At 45.6% G+C, this 16,317-nt stretch overlaps 5 protein-coding genes across 5 annotated transcripts; 3 read left to right on the top strand and 2 right to left on the bottom strand.

Annotated features, from left to right (window-relative positions):
* Nucleotides 1–217: 217 nt before the first annotated feature.
* On the top strand, nt 218–628 carry DFL_004126 (uncharacterized protein; the record flags this gene model as incomplete). Its single annotated transcript, XM_067633167.1, has 2 exons — nt 218–443; nt 543–628. The coding sequence occupies 2 exons, from the start codon at nt 218–220 to the stop codon at nt 626–628; spliced, it is 312 nt and encodes a 103-aa protein (XP_067491363.1).
* Nucleotides 629–939: 311 nt separating this feature from the next.
* DFL_004125 (uncharacterized protein) lies at nt 940–2,429 on the bottom strand (the record flags this gene model as incomplete). Its single annotated transcript, XM_067633166.1, has 4 exons — nt 940–1,082; nt 1,141–2,079; nt 2,139–2,358; nt 2,421–2,429. The coding sequence occupies 4 exons, from the start codon at nt 2,427–2,429 to the stop codon at nt 940–942; spliced, it is 1,311 nt and encodes a 436-aa protein (XP_067491362.1).
* An 804-nt stretch (nt 2,430–3,233) lies between these two features.
* On the top strand, nt 3,234–5,402 carry DFL_004124 (uncharacterized protein; the record flags this gene model as incomplete). The annotated part of the gene is made up of 2 exons (XM_067633165.1): nt 3,234–3,523; nt 3,596–5,402. 2 exons carry the CDS (start codon nt 3,234–3,236, stop codon nt 5,400–5,402), a joined length of 2,097 nt encoding a protein of 698 aa, XP_067491361.1.
* Nucleotides 5,403–8,335: 2,933 nt separating this feature from the next.
* Nucleotides 8,336–10,297, top strand: DFL_004123 (uncharacterized protein; the record flags this gene model as incomplete). Its single annotated transcript, XM_067633164.1, has 3 exons — nt 8,336–8,602; nt 8,688–8,755; nt 8,815–10,297. The coding sequence occupies 3 exons, from the start codon at nt 8,336–8,338 to the stop codon at nt 10,295–10,297; spliced, it is 1,818 nt and encodes a 605-aa protein (XP_067491360.1).
* A 2,443-nt stretch (nt 10,298–12,740) lies between these two features.
* On the bottom strand, nt 12,741–13,868 carry DFL_004122 (uncharacterized protein; the record flags this gene model as incomplete). The annotated part of the gene is made up of 3 exons (XM_067633163.1): nt 12,741–12,829; nt 12,890–13,507; nt 13,574–13,868. The coding sequence occupies 3 exons, from the start codon at nt 13,866–13,868 to the stop codon at nt 12,741–12,743; spliced, it is 1,002 nt and encodes a 333-aa protein (XP_067491359.1).
* Nucleotides 13,869–16,317: the final 2,449 nt, after the last annotated feature.

Raw genomic sequence — 16,317 nt, 5'->3', positions numbered from 1 at the left:
CTCTGCGGAATTTAAATAGGAAATGAACTGCATTGTTGGGTTGTACAGTCGAGGTACATGCACTAGCCACCGCCACGACCAACCACCAGCCTCAAACAACACAAACTCCTCTCCCAATCAAATCTAGCCGAATTGAAAGCCTCCAACTCAACCTCCGACGTCAACATTCAACCCGCAGCCAATCCCTCCTCTCAAAACTCCCTCCCAATCCACCGCAATGTCGACCCCAGAATCCGCTGCCTTCTTGGCTAAGAAGCCTACCGTTAAGCCTACCTTCGAAGGGGTCGACTATGACGATAACAAGGCCCTCAGAGACGCGCAGGACGCCATTATCCGTGAGCAGTGGGTCAAGCTCATGATGTCCAGACTGGTCCAGGAGGAACTGTCGAAGTGCTATAGGAGGAATGGAAACAATCACCTTGAGAAGTGCGGTCTCTTAAGAGGTATGGGTTGAAATACTACGGTTTATGGGATTCAATTGTCGGAATGTGCGAATTGGAATCTTCAGCACCGATCGCTAACGGTTTCATGGTTTTATTTAGAGCGATACCTCGAATTAATGCCCTACACGAAGATCAGAGGCTTCAAGTTCGAACAGACAGTACTGCCGCCGAAAAGGCCAGAATAGATATTGGAAGATTTGGAGCCATATAGCGGGGAGGGCCTGTTGTGTATAAATGCCCATCTCTGCGTTTTAGCAGAGCACTTCTCGCTACAACTACGCTATGTATTGTAGCAATTTTGCTAGCGATATAAAGTAGTCCAAATAATCCCACGGAGTTTCCATCCGTTTAATTGAGGCCCGGGGATTTGTGTATACGGAAGGCCTCTTTCTCGCCTTTTAAGCAGGCGAGTGCATTGTATATTACCTTTGGCGTTATCTTTAGACTAGTGAATATTAAACAACTTTGCACAAATATCTAGGTCCAAGTTGGGACTTTAAGCAAGGTCCTGGTCTACTCTTCTCGAGTATCGAGCCATCTTGGGCATATCTGGCGACTGAACTCCGCCTCTCGCCTTCGCATTTTCAACCAACCTTTCGAACACACCCTCCAACTTTTCGATAGCATCGTCGCATATTTCTATCAGGATATTTGTTAATAAATGGGCAATCAATCTATGGCAGGAGGGATTACTTACGGTGATGCACTACAATCCTTTCATAATCCCATTTCAATCCCGCCTTCCTCGCCTCAATAGGGATATCACTTTCATCGATCCCAGTAGATGCAGGATCTAACCAAACCATATTCGTATGACAAGGGAACCTCAGCTTCCCACCCAGCCTTGCCCATGAACTTTCCAACCTCTTTGCTAACTCGTGTGTTCTCGTCAACCTTCCTCCAAGAAACACCTCTTCCACTGCCGTTCTTGCTGGAGCGGTGGCAATCCCAATCTGTCGAGTTGCGCCACCTAAGATCTTCCTGAAATGCCTTACTCTTCCAATAAAATCATTTTCTCCAATAACAATACTTCCCATTGGTGCTCCAAGCCCCTTTGAGAAACAGAGACTCACAGAATCAAAATAACTGATGACCTCCTTGAGATCTCCCCCACCAGCTGCGACAACATTCCAAAGTCTTGCACCGTCAAGATGCAATTTTATCCCTTTCTCCTTCGCAAACGCCGAGATCTTTTTTATCTCTTCTAATGGCATGATAACCCCATTGATCGTGTTCTCTAGACAAATGAGTCTTGTGGGTGCATAGTGTATGTCATCACTATCGATAACGCTCTCTTTAACCTCTTCGAGAGTTAGATGCTCCCCGTTCGCCGGCTTCACGGGGATCATTTGCGCTTGTGACAAAATAGCCGCGCCGCCAGCCTCGTAGTTGAAAATATGGCACCTAGAATCCATGACAATCGAATGAGGCGGCTGGGCTAAGTGGGATCTGATAGAAACCTGATTTCCCATAGTCCCTGACATGACGAAGCAGGCGGCTGGTTTTCCAGTCAATGACACAATGAAGGATTCGAAGTTGTTCGTTGTAGTATCTTCAGAGAATACATCGTCACCGTGTACAGATATATTCAGGATTGACTGGAGCATGGATGGGGTCGGGGTGGTTACAGTGTCGCCTGTGCTGGTAGTCAATACAATGGAAATTTCTATACATGGATATATAAAAGAAACTTACTCCGGAAATCATACGCAGCAGGCGACTGAATCTTCCCCTGCGCAATATCCTCAAACTTCACATCTTTCGTCGTTTCACTCAAATTACTCGCCATTCTGATATTCTGTTGAAATCCGAGGTAAACTCCCCGCGTTGTCCGTGTTGGGTTCTGAAGCTTGAAGAAAGAGCTTGCAGCTTTCGGCTCGAACGTTCGAAGAGGGCGAGTTCGTGATAATACCGTCTATAGATAAATTTGTGAGTTTAATTTGGTAGTTTTTTCTGGAAAGTTGGTTATAAGAGTACCTTCAGCATTATGATTCACAAAAGGCGCCGATACAGAAGGATGTTGCGCGACCTCGGTCTACTCGGACGGACATCGGGTATACATTGCATATGCACTATACCGTTTTCTGGCTCGCTTCTCGACGGCTCTCATTAGTGGATCCAATCTAGGCAGGTCCGTAAGATAATATATTCTTCTCCAATGAATTTGTGGATCAAACTATGAACTCCTATCCGTTCGTTGGAGTTAGCACTTGCAGTCGTGCTGAAGTATATCCAGGTACTGGTCTAAATATAAGCTACGGGCGAGTTGATTTCTGGCCGTTTTAATTATATGGGAGAGAATATCTGCTAGTAGAATGCTATAGAACAGGTAGCGATATTCTACTCTAGCTCCGCAATATCCTAGAATTCTATCGTTCGGATTTCTGAACTCTAGATTTGACTGAAATTGATACAAATGATGCTTCGACGGTGTAATGTATACGTATTTACGTATTGATTCGGTATCGTCAAACCAATATGAGTCGATAGAACCTGATATAAATTCCACCAGCATTGTATCTGCATCCTTACCAACATCCTGCATTACCCAGGCCAGATCCGGAACTCTAGCTTTCAGAAGCCTGGTTGTGGCTGAGGCGATTGTGGCTAGTGCAATATTGAATTTCGCGTTGTCGGCAATGGCCTCAGGTCAGAGTGGCGCCATGTGGCTTATCGATAAAGAACATTTTCCCGGATTCCCCAGAAAACCTGCGACGCATTGAAAATTTTCTTTCCTTCATCCTACAGAGGAGAAAAAAAATCCATCACCACACCAAACCCACACCGAAAATGCCGTCTACACGCAGCCGGTCGTCTGCCAAACGGGTCGCAGATGAGGCTCCAGAAACCAATGGACGTTCTTCAGCGAAGCGGTCGAAATCGGCGCAAAATGGGAGCTCCAATGGGTCTAAGGCCAACGGCGCCAAATCCAAGGATTCGAAGAAGGTTAATAAGAAAGGGAAGAAAACTGCTATGATTCAAGGGCAGGATGATGCTATGATCAAGAAGTCGTTCCGTAAGGACCTCTTCTCTGATGCTAATGTTGTTTCCTTGCGAGATTTCCACGAGAAGTCTGGACCGTAAGTCGAATCGCTCTCGCAATTGAACCATAAGGTTAAGTTGCATGAATGACGCTGACATATATATAACAGATACCAGCATTGTGTAATCAATAACTTGATTTCCAAGCCCCTCCTACGCTCCGTGCGAGCCGAAATCATGGAAAACATTCACTTCACACCTAAGCACACCGACATTTACACAATATACCAATCAGGCGACTTGGTCAACATCTCTGGCCTCACCGAAGCCGAGCGCAAGCTTCTTCCATCGCTCTCACAGCTCCGTGATGCACTCTACTCCCCGATTTTCAGAGACTACATCGAGCAGATCACGAATTGCGGAAAGTTGAGCGGTTCAAAAGTGGACATGGCGATCAATGTGTACACCAAAGGATGCCACCTGCTTTGTCATGATGATGTCATTGGTACTCGTTGTGTTAGCTATATCCTATATCTTACGGACCCAGACGACGCATGGCAGCCGGAGTGGGGTGGCGGATTGAGACTTTACCCGACAAACCCAATGAAGGATGAGGAAGGCAAGGAAAGCCTGATTCCAACCCCGGATTGGAGCTTGGAGATCTCGCCAGCGTCTAATCAGCTTGCCTTCTTTGTTGTGCAACCTGGAAAGAGTTTTCACGACGTAGAAGAAGTGTTTGTAGATGGCAAAGCTAGAATGGCAGTTAGTGGTTGGTTCCATATCCCAGTCGAGGGAGAGGATGGCTATATTGAGGGTAGAGAGCAAGAGTTGGCAGAGAAGAGTAGTATGAAGTTGTTAGAAAAGAATTTGGAGGTGCATGATTCGCCAAGAGCTTCGAGATCAGATTATCCAAAGGGAGATAAAGACCAGACTCTATCCAGGGAGGAGATAGAATTCTTGAAGAAGTACATCAACCCGACTTACCTTGAAGATAAGTCGTTGAGCAGCGTTGCCGAGAGGTTCTCGGAGACGAAGAACGTTCAACTGCTCAAGATCCTAGATGCTGGTTTCTCGGAAAAACTAAAGGCCTACGTCGAGGATTTAGATAACACGGAATTGAAGTACGACGGCGCGGCTATTCCGGAAGACACACCATTGTGGAAAGTCTCTGGCCCGCCTTACAAGCAAAGATTCTTGTATACACAACCTGACCACGAGAGATTCAGCACAACAGCTGATAAAGATTTCTCCCCTCTCGAGGAGCTATCACATGTTCTCCTTCCGTCGGTAGCCTTTAAGAAACTTTTGGCAAAGATTACTGGGAAGGTAGCGGTCAATCGGGATATCATTACCCGGAGATTCAGGCCTGGGTTGGATTATACTCTTGGATTAGGCCAAGAAGACGAGACTCCTAGACTCGAGGTTGTATTGGGCCTTACACCGACCACAGGCGGATGGGACGTTCCTCTCGAGTCCGAGGATGCGATGGAAGAGGAAGAAGACGACGGGGAAGGAGAAGATGCCGAAGAGGGTGAGGATGGGGAGGATGGTGATGAAGAGGAAATTATAATTGTCGCTGACGAGGGCGATGAAGAGGGTGATGACGACGAGAACGAAGACGAAGAAGAGGATGAAGATGAAGAAATGGAAGACGGCGAGGAGCAGATTCTCGACAACTGGGGCGGCTACGAAGTTTACATGTCTACTGGCGACGGGAAAACAAAACACCCACGCATCGATGACCCAAAGAACAAGGGTAACTCGACATCTCACGAGCTGGACGATTCTTACGATCCAGCTATTGTTAGTACGGCTGCCTCTAGCGGTGACGATGGATTGATGCTACACCTTCCGGCCAGCTGGAATTCTATGAATATCATCTATCGGGATACCGGAATCATGAGGTTTACTAAGTATGTTAGTCGAGCAGCGACAGGGAGCAGATGGGATGTTGGCGGAGTCTACCAGGTTGAATAGACGTTTCTTTTCCTCGAACACTGACGTTACTCAACTAATAGGGGGTTAGTATGTGGATACGAACAAAGGTTCTAAAAATCTAGCGGTTGTTTCTATTATTACCCAAAAGCAGTCTTTCAATTGTATAATATTATTCAAAATACGTCTTCGAAGCTATCAGAATACAACAAACTAAGCGTGTTGATGAGCCTGCGAACGTTGCCCGTAAAGCAGTCTCGACACGTCCACAAGTGGTAGATACCAAGGAGTAAACTCAAGGCTAAATAATACTTAAGTATCCAGAATCTTTTGTGCGAGCTTCCTTAAAGCTTTACCCTCCTACATCAGGTACGTACGGTCTGAAATGTTATACGCAGCCGCCCTCAACTGTTGAGCGATAGTGCGTGCGGTTACGTTTGTTACCGCTTCACTTCCCTATATCCCTCTAGGATTAATTTGAAGGATACATTGACGTATATACAAGTAATACGCGGATTGCGCCCACTCAATCAACCGTCACTTCTTCACCATATGAGAGACCCTATACAATGCGCCATACCCCCTACTTACATCCCACGGAGCTACACAAAAACCAACTAGACCACGCTTGGTAGAAAATCCACGAATTTTCTGAATCTAGTAGCACATCGGCTGGACGAGCGGCAAGTGGAGAATTCCAAATGACAGAAGAATATTTCGAGTGCCGCTACAACTAGTACCAGCACCCCAGCCTTTTAGTTTTGAAAGGCATGCATAGCTGATATCGATAATCCGAAGTCAATAGCAGGTTAACATATCGAGCCAATTTGTAAGATAACTTGGGATATACCGAGTACTATTATATGATTAAGTTCTTAAGCTTGAAGACTATCTCGACCCAAAGCTTTTCTGGGAGGTGGTGGCAAATCGATGCCCATAAACCTAAAGTCGGGCTTTGCAAATTTCGACAGAAGAGTCGTTTTCGGAGGGATTGGAAATATTTGTGCATCGTCGATAGGTTATACAAAGTCAGCTCAGCCCAAACCATTCGAGTTCTGACAGCGTAACTAATTCGACACCGCTACTGCGACAACGCTACAAATCACAAAACCCCTAAACAACAGCTGTACGTCGGTCTGATAAGATTGGTTGTATGCATAAAGAAATATTCGAAATAAAAAGGTTTAAACGGGGAACAAGAGCTAGCGATTTTTACGAGTAGCACGTCGAATTGTGGGTTAATGCGGAACGCAGGTATATATTTATGCATATCGACTGTAGAAGTTTAGAATGAAACCAAGTACGGATCTCGATATCACGAGCTCGCGGTCCGCCATGCATATGGGGCCCACATCTAGCTAGCTTGCAGCTAGATCTTGGAATTATTTTTTAAAGATCCCGTATCAAAGGCCTCAAGGGTCGATATCCCTGTAAATCAACATCTCCAAACGTAAAGTGCAGGCAGAACCTGGCTTGTACCCCACACCCATCTTTTATTGAGATCAGGGTCACCCAGATAAATGCCTATCTACCAGAAACTGAACTTTTGCATATCCTGACCCGCCGTCGGAATTTTAATTTTATGCAAGTTAGGAGATTTTTTTGTTTATTTGTACGCCTAAACACAAACGGCACTGTCAGTTCGGAGATGTTATGATCTCCGAGAAAAAACGGAAGCCGATGACGTTCCGCGGCATGCCGAAAGGGAGGGATTTTCTGACCTTGTGCCGAAACATCAGATCGGGAAGGGCGAAACCACGATCCCATTTTTTTCTCTTGCTCTAGCTGGACGAAAAAAATACTTCCTTAAGTGCAGCTAGCTATGAAGGCAGGAAATGGAATGCAACGGGAGAATGTGGCTAGGAACATGTACTTCCTCTATACACGCACATGTAAGTGTACGTTCTGAGAAGGTGCGAAAATCATGATAGCATTTGAGAGATACCGTATGTCCATATACCACTATCGAAGCCGGAAAACTATTAGATATGACGGATGGCGGACGGAGGACGGAGCAGGCATATGGCATGCTCACGAGACCAGCCAAGCAGTGATAGCTTGCCCTGCGAATGATGCAAATAGATAGAGGTAGAAGAACTAGGTCATGGTTGGGTGCTCTGACCATCACACCATGAAGGAAAATGTGAAAGGTGGAGAAGGCGAAGATGGGGAGCATCGATACCCTTACCCCTCGCATGAAGGGACAAAGCACCACCACCACCACCACTACCACCACTTAATCTTGCATGCGTACCGTAGTAGTTACCGTCTATATTTGAAGTAGACTTCTAGGTTCCCCTCATCCGAGTCGACGCAGATGACGGGGAACATGCTGCTAGATCAGGCGACAGGCCAGCGGAATGGATCTTGTTTCTAGCTTAGCCCTGCCCTGGTACCGTCATGGCAGTCTCTTGTCTCTTTTATTAGTCTTTGGTCGCGCAAACGAGGCTGTTCCCGCAGTGGGACAAGTTGGTTGCTCTGATGTACCGCAAGAAGGTGGTCCGGATTTTTTTCTCATTGAAAAGTTTTTTTTTTTCTTCTCTCCTATCACATCAGACAAATTTAACTGCGGTACTTGCGACACCACACAAACCACAGACCACCACCACATTATCAAAATCTCTCTCTCTTTCCCTCTCCCTATTCCTCCAACCTCTCCAAAACCTCAAATTACCTCCCCCCTCCCAATTGTTATCAAATAGAAAAGTACAGTGTCCACGGCCGTAGACTGAAGCCGACTCGTACTTGGTCGATACTTATCTAGAATTACATACCAATTCCGTCGGTTGGCCTCCCTTCCCGATAACCGAACCAGTAGCCATCCCGAATCCCGTGAAGAATTCTCGGCCTCTCCACCACGACCCTCCACCGGATGACCGACATTACATCATCTTAAACGTCCCCTCCCTCTTCCTCCCTCCTCCCTCCTCCCCTCCCTCCTTTCTTCCTTCCCAACCGACCATTTCCGACCGACAATGGCGTTCAACTTCAACTGGCATCCGTTAACGGCGGATCCCGAGTTTTACTCTCGGGCTCGGGATCTGCTTACAGCTGCTCTAAACAAGTCGCCAAAGCCACCGATTATTGTTGCCGACATCCTCGTGACGGAGTTGAATTTGGGAACAACACCACCAGATCTGGAGATATTAGAGATTGGCGATCTGGCTGACGATAGATTTCGTGGGATATTCAAGATGGAGTATTCTGGTGATGCGTTTCTGACATTACAGACGAAAGTTCAGGTTGGTATCTCCCTTCTGTATGATGTCACATGAAATAACTGTCGAATTTGTATGGTGAGATACTTATTCGATATTTGGTGTATAGGCGAATCCTTTAAATACGTACCTGTCGACGGCACCCTCGTTTACTAGTCCACAGCCTCTCGCAGCATCGTGAGTTCGCCGTCTACAGAGAATAATACAAAATATCACTGGCTAATAAGCACATTTAGAGCACCCCTCACAATACCCCTCCAGATCACTCTCTCGAACTTCCGGCTGTCCGGCTTCGTTATCTTAGTCTTCTCGAAAGCGAAAGGCGTAACACTGGTCTTCCGAAACGACCCTCTAGAGTCTTTAGTCGTCAGCAGCACGTTCGACTCGATACCTTTCATTAAGGACTATCTCCAGAAGGAAATTGAAAAACAGCTACGGAATCTTTTCCAAGAAGAGCTACCGGCTATTATCCATAGATTATCGTTAAGATGGTGGGGACAAGATTACGATTCAGCCTCGAGCAATACTCTACGATCGCCCTTGGCCCAGAATCCGACACTAAATAGCGGTCCATCGTTATCAGCAAGGTCTTCCTTCGAAAACCTGAGCGAACAAGCAGAAAATGGAGGATCCCCACAGCAGACGTTCTCTTTTAATAACGACTTGGAATCCGACACATTATCGTCAAAGAGTTTACTAAGGCTGGCAACCCTAACAGATTCGCAGAGAACTTTGAGTTTGTTCACACCTTCCATTCGAGAGGCGATATACAGAGCTTGGGCAACAACAAGTGAAAGAAGCGACCCTACGTCTACGCCCTCATCGACCAGTGGCACGCATTCTAGTACAACATATTCGATGGACGGAAATGGTGCCCGACCTGGTTTAGTGGCTATGGCTTCTTCTCTTTCGATATCTAGCTCATCTGGTGGCTTGGGTCCAAACGGTCGACCTGTCACTAGATCTAGCGCACTAGGCAAGAAAAAGAAGACTAGAGTAGTTAATTTGCGACGAAAGAAAGATACGTCGGCATCCGATGGGGACACGAGTTCAATCGCCGGCTCTAGCGTTCCAGAGTCCATCACATCATCTATGGAAGTCGGATATGAAGAGAAAGAGCATGTCAAGGCGAACGGGGCGATCAACTCCAACATCCCGGAGATCAAGATTCCACCTCCATCATTAGCAATAAATGACAGACAAGGCGACTATGCAGACGTACCCCCGTTACGATCACCTACTGGGCGGGACAGTTTCTTGGCAACTCGGACAGTTCATCATGCAGGTTCCGACACCAAGATCCCCCCGACACCTTCCACGCCTTCCCCACCGCCACAACAAACCTCTCAACAACACATTATATTCCCTTCGGAGAAAGGAATGCCGTTCCATTCGTCGGAATATTCCAGGGAAAACTCTGTGCCAGCTTCACTCTTTTCAGGCCAATACTCGCCACAATACCAGCCGCAGCAGCTTTCTCCAGGTCATCACAGCTCTGCTTCTTCAGTTTCGATGGAGAATCCATTCTTAGAATCCAGAGGCAGGACTGGCTCGTCCAGTTCCATTGCCGAAAAGGCATGGATGATGAAGATGGCCGGTGAGATGGCGCGACGGTGGGGTGAAGAACGGCTTAGGAGAGAGAAGGCGGAGGAACTCCTAGATGAACAACGGCGACGGGATGGAAGCTCCCCTCCCCCGGCTTACCACCAAAGCCAATAGATCACTTGCTTCACTCGGTTGTCATCCTTATGCTGAGATTGATGTGTTTTGGAGTTAGGGTTCATGGGAGTTGGAAAGCGAGGCGAAAGATCGTTGTGCGGTTGGCAGGCTATTTTTCTAGTACATAACTGTACAAGTATACACTACGGGACTCGGTTTTGATACGAGATTCTCTAGCACATATATCAACTTCACTTCGATACGACAGGGTGGGTTCTTTGTGGTTTTTGGGGGAACTGGGTGGGACTTTAGGTTTTGAGAACTTGATGTTTCCCTCAGTTTTATTTCCTCAAATGCAATAACGAAAGCTACGGAGAAGCATCCTATTGAAATTCTGCATTACCTACAAGATTTTTTTCCTTTTGTTATTCGTCTGGGGAAACACCGAGGACTGCCACCACGCCGTTTTTTTTTACCGGCTCACGCTCTCTCCTCTTTGTTACGCTTTGCTTTTCGGTTTTGTCCAATCATTCAGTCCAGTGAACTCCTGGAAAGATTGGCTCTTTTTTTTTTCTTTCCTTTCTTCTTTTTGTTTTTTCTTAGGAAAGAGGATCTCGTTCTTTTTTCGGAAGGTAGCAGATTTTTATGGCGTTTATTGGAGCACAACTTGGAATTGTTTGGATTACAAAAAAGAAAGAACGAGATGTAGAAAAGAAGAGAGTTACGTATTCTTTGGAAAGACAGAAAGGAAACAAAAAGGTTATCAAGGGAAAAAACCGCAATTCCGGTATCTTTTAACAAAATAAGTATAACTTCCTACCCACAGGATACGCCTTAATTCATATACCAACTGTTCTCCGCCTTAATCCTCCTTCCCAAAATTCCATATAATACGACGGCCATAAGATAAAAAAGAACGTATTGTCACACATATCACACACTCCACACTTTTGCTTTCTCGATCTCAGCAATACATTCCCTTAATTGTAATATTCACTGTATTTTCTAGCCTCGATCCCTGTATTTTCGATTTCCATTTTGCCTCTACTCACATGCCCACCTTCCTCGCAAAATTTTGGCGGGCTGTCAGTTCAGATCCACAGGCGAAAAAAGCTGCAGGTCACAGCCCATCTCTGTTTTTCCCCGCTTGCGAGCCCCGCATACATACCGGAGCTCGCGTAAAGTGGGGTTGATTGCAGAATTACACAACATGAGATTGGTTTGAACTTTGGGGGTGTGAGATGGGTCTAGGCCGGGGTGCTTGGATCCCGTTTCCTTATCTCTTTCATGCACTCGCCCTATTAACTCTCTGGTCCCTTCATAATTTTTGCCCTCTCTCTCGATTTATCTCTCGCTATTTTCTTTTTTCTTTTCTTTTTCTACACTTTCGATATCTCTTTCTATCGATATATCAGGGCGTTCACAAAGGTATCTGGGAATCTAAGCCCTCACCAGAAGGGCTGGCTGGCTATCTGTATTATATAAACTTTTTTTTTTTCTTGGTGTTTTTATATCTTTCTAGATTTAGCGTGGTGTAAATGTTTGGTGGTTTCCCTGTCCGTCTTTTTTTTTTATCTTTTGTTCTTTAGCTCCAAATCTCTTTTGTATAATTTTTAGATTTAAAAAACAAAAATCTCTACTCTTGATAGCTAGACCTGGCTATCTGCTTTTCTTAACATTTTGTCTTATTTCGGTATTTCCTTGGTGTGGATTTTTTAGCACTTTATAAACTCGAAATTGAGAAATCGAAATTGGAACTAATAAAGATACACAGTCGCTAGCCCGTAATGCGTATATGACCGTAGAGTAAATAGTTCTCTTTGTGCTTAGAAAATATATAAGCTTGCAAGATCCAGACACGACTGTGGGCTATCTCATCGCTAGGCTCCTCAAACTTGTGTGTATACCAGTACACCAAAAAAAACTCCAGGATTTGATAAATATTTTTTCGAATATGAATTAAAGCCAGCCAGACATGAAAGCAATAACCAAATAGCAAGAACTAGATAATGACAGACTTTGAAAGGCAGGAATCGGATACAGGTTAGATGCGATATAAACATCAAGTAACTTAGAATTCTTTGTAGGGGTATCATGCGCGTTCGAACAAATGGAAAGAAAAAAAGAAAAAAAGAAAAAAAGAATTTAAAATAAATAAAGAAAAAAATACAAGGTGAAAGGATCTCAAGAAGGTACACAAACTCATGCGCAAGGAACAAAAGGAAGTAACTGGAGTGCTAAATATCAACGCTAAGTTTGCGGATCAAAAGCTTAATTCAGGCGGATATTTAGCAATATCAAGGGTATTGGCGGGGTTGGCGGGGTTTGGTATAGTGGAGTTGAGCTGCCTCTTTGGTGGAATCTATATTAACGTGGTATTTTGTACAGAATGCCAAATTTATGATTGAAAAAAGATGTTGCAATGGATTTCATGAAGTGTCCAGTATCGTGAAATATGCCGGTTCGAGTCGATTGTTAGTGCCAGTGGCTGCGGGCCTTGGTATTAGAAAGAATCGTTTTGTTCGCGCTTGAAGAACTCGTCCCGCTCCGCTAGAAACTTGTCGTAAAGATCCTTTTTCTCAAGAAGGTCCGCTGCTTATGTTGTTAGCTTATCCGCACAGATTTTGATCTTTTGCAGGAAAGTGCACTTACAAGCATCATCGTCCTTGGGCTCTTCCTCTTGGACGACAATGATATCCGAAGTAATAGATACCAGTTCCTTGCAGACTTTCTCAAATTTCTCTCTTCCGTCTGCTGTTCGCAACTTCTGGTCGATGTAAACACCCAAGGTAATCATTATCCGGTATTTGCCCGACACCGGAATCTGGATATTTGGGAACGTCACAAAAGTTTTCCATTTGCGCACAGGGCCGCCAGGTGGTGGCGTTTGAGTAACCGGTGTCCGGGTATCCTCCTCTTGTTCCTCATGAAACCACGACATAGGAGTTTCCGTTGCCTGGTTTTTGTTTTGGTACTCTGGTTCCGTGCACAGACTATGGTCTTCATGGAGGACCCTCGCCATGGCCCAATAGTACCTCTCGGGATCGTTGTCGTATGGTACCTCCTGTCCGGTTTTCTTGTCTACGATGTGTAGGCGGACAATTATTGGTGGCGGGCCGACAGCAGTGTCAACTTCGACTATCCGAGGTGGGGCAATATAAAACTCAGCTGAGAAGTTGTAAATGTCTTGAGGTGATACGAATGGCATTTTTATCCAAAGCACACCTTCAGAACCGCGGACTTTGTTTTCTTCACCTCCTACGTCTTCGCCTGTTTCGTATGATATATGAGTTAGGAGTCTTATACCGATAGTTCACATAGGTGGAGTATATATACCTTCGAAGCTTATAGCTGGCAACAAGGGAGGTATTTGGTCCCTTCTTGCTGATGTTGATTTCCTTCTACGTCGTTTCGGAGGACTGATTACTTTTTCCTCCGATACTGGCTTCCGTTTTGGTATCTTCCAGTCTCGCGGCTGTGTCGGTACGGTTTTCGATCTCGGCCTTTGGAATCTCTTCGGGATGGATGTAGATGTAGAGTTCTGATCTTGTTCTGAGTGCTCTGGTATTGTCGTTACTTGCTGTAATCTTGCTGACCGACGTAACGGCTTGTGAATGCTATTCTGATCCATCTTTATAGACCCAGCTTCCTCGCTGTAAGATAACGAAGGGACATCTACTAGGTCCCAGCATCGCTTCTTATGCGAATGCTCCGGCACGATTGACCGAGACACTAACTGAGACACCTCCCGCCCGGAGTTTACCTTCTTACGGGGTGGCATATTTTCCGTGCGCCCTATTCAGTCAGATATGGTGATGATTAGCATGATGGTCCCAAGGAGATTCATCGGTCCAGCTCGTCAAGGTTCTCTGGGGGTCAGGCTCGCATTCCGAAAAGTACGGAACCAAGAAACAAGAGAGGTAAAAAATTCAAAGTACCGTTTAGGGCGGGAAATGGGCGCATGCATACCAGGGAATGAAGAAAAATCAGGAACAAAAAAACAATATCCCCGAGCTCAAGATGGATGTGGTGGGTGGGTGTGAAGGTGGGTTCGAAGTTCTATGGAACCGGCTCTAGAGAATTTTTCCTTTTAGGTAAAGATTTTCCGGGATGCCGGTTTCTGGAAATATTATAATTGACGAAATGAAATATTATCCCGCGAATTCCAACTTCGTCTCCTGACTAGTGGATTGGAAGCCTGGACCCAAAGCTCTGGGCGTTATTTTGAGGCGAGCGTAAAATGGTGTTGCGAGGCGTTGGATTCTGCAAAGACGTAATGACGAGAGTGACTGGAGCGCAGGGATGGGAAAAAGAGAAAGAGATAGCCTCGGATCAAGGCAAAAACGTAATCCAGTGGATATGACAAAGCTGGGAAAAGTGCGTCTGGAATTCCTCTAATATGATATGTCAGCTCTGTCATCGTTGCGTATAAGAACGATTTCCAAACACGACCAAGTTGGGAAATCTGAAACATTGAACGATATGAACATTTGCATCAAGCAGACCAGATATTGCCCGACTCATATGCATTTTTATGTCGAAAATATGATACAGGGTAGTTAGTTCGATTTGTTAGAAACAAAACGAGAAACAGTCAGGTATACGTAGAGAAGGCGAGTAAGGAAAAGTTAGAAAAAGAATGGATGGTAGAATGATAACAACCTCTTGTTCGATAATTGCAATGTGTGCAACCTGAAAACGTTTGTTTTACCCAACAGGTGCAGTACCAGCAGCAAGAGAATACCATGGATCTGTCTATTTGCAGCCTTAATTCATGCTGGTTTCGAAGGAGTTTAGCTGGAGAGTGTGCCAGGAAAGCGTGGTCGCCGTTCTATCATCGCATGTAATAGCTCGGCATTCCAAGGCAGTTAGTTCCTCTCTCTCTCTCGCTGCTCTCTCGCTGCCACTCTCTCTTTTCTCCAACCGGATAGCTAGATTGAAACGGTAAAAAACGGAAACTTCAAAAGGTAGGCAGATGGTATTCTGCATGCAGGCTGCGCTGCAGAGCTAGAGGCGCCAATTCATCGTGATATATACCTTTCAAGCCTTTCGGAAACCTCTATTTGCGCCTCTGATGCAGCGGGTGGGCCCATCTCGATAAATTCTTCCCCACGAGGTTCGGGCTTTAAAGGGACCCTGGCTGTCGCTTTAATTGATAAATCACAATAATTCTGCGATGCCTGAGAGGAGGTTCTCTCCAGGGTTGATTTCCTCTTTGATGACACTACCCTTGTCCACGTTTTCCCGTTTGAGTTGCATGCTGGTCTTTAGTTCCCTGTTTTGGGCTTAAGACCATTGGTATAGTTCATCTCGAAAGGGCCGAATGAGATCCAGATCTTTCTCGTCAATCTCCAAGCGCCAATCCTATTGGCCAGAGTTTTCGAGATGTGGGTCCGTGGCTAGATCTTGTCTTGTCCAACCTGAACGAAAGCAAATTGTATGGGCTGGACTTCGCTTCTCATTGTGGATACCAACCGAAAAGCCCCAAAGAAAAGCTCAAATTTCGCACACTTTCGTCATGTGTTCCCGGAGCCTACGGGTAATTAAAGATTAAGAACCCTTGGACGCTCTTCTTGGGCTGATGTGTGGTTGACTCGCTCGTTTTCACACTGATTTCGGCTCGCCTTTTTCTGCGCGATTTCAAACTGATAGTCCCATAGGCAGCAACCGCCCATAAAAATGATCCAAAAGAACGGACAAGGCCAGAAGAGAGATTGGGAAAACAGCATGCATAAAACACGGAATAAGCAGAACATGCAAAGGCAAGCAACCAGCAGACTGAAAACGAGATAGAAAAGACATGCGTCGGATCTGGCAGCGACAAGAGAATGCTCTTTTGACCAGCTAGAGGGGAAAGGCTTTCCGAATTTACGGTAAATTGGTAAGGGTAAACGAGGAAAGGGAGATGACGTCTGTGGCAGCATTCCCTTGGACGCTAGCGGTGGGCACACAACGGAAGGGAAATTTTGTAAATTGTTGCCTACCTTGAAGCCTTGTATTTCCTGTGGTGTTATCGCGCGTGACTTTCAGGGCCGAGCGGCGCCTCAAAATTAGGCTTGAACAAAACCGTTTCGTGGGCG

This window comes from Arthrobotrys flagrans, assembly GCF_004000055.1.
Source record: "Arthrobotrys flagrans strain CBS H-5679 chromosome Unknown unitig_0, whole genome shotgun sequence".
In the NCBI taxonomy this organism is placed as follows: Eukaryota; Fungi; Ascomycota; class Orbiliomycetes; order Orbiliales; family Orbiliaceae; genus Arthrobotrys; species Arthrobotrys flagrans.
This window is presented reverse-complemented; position numbering and strand designations above follow the sequence as displayed.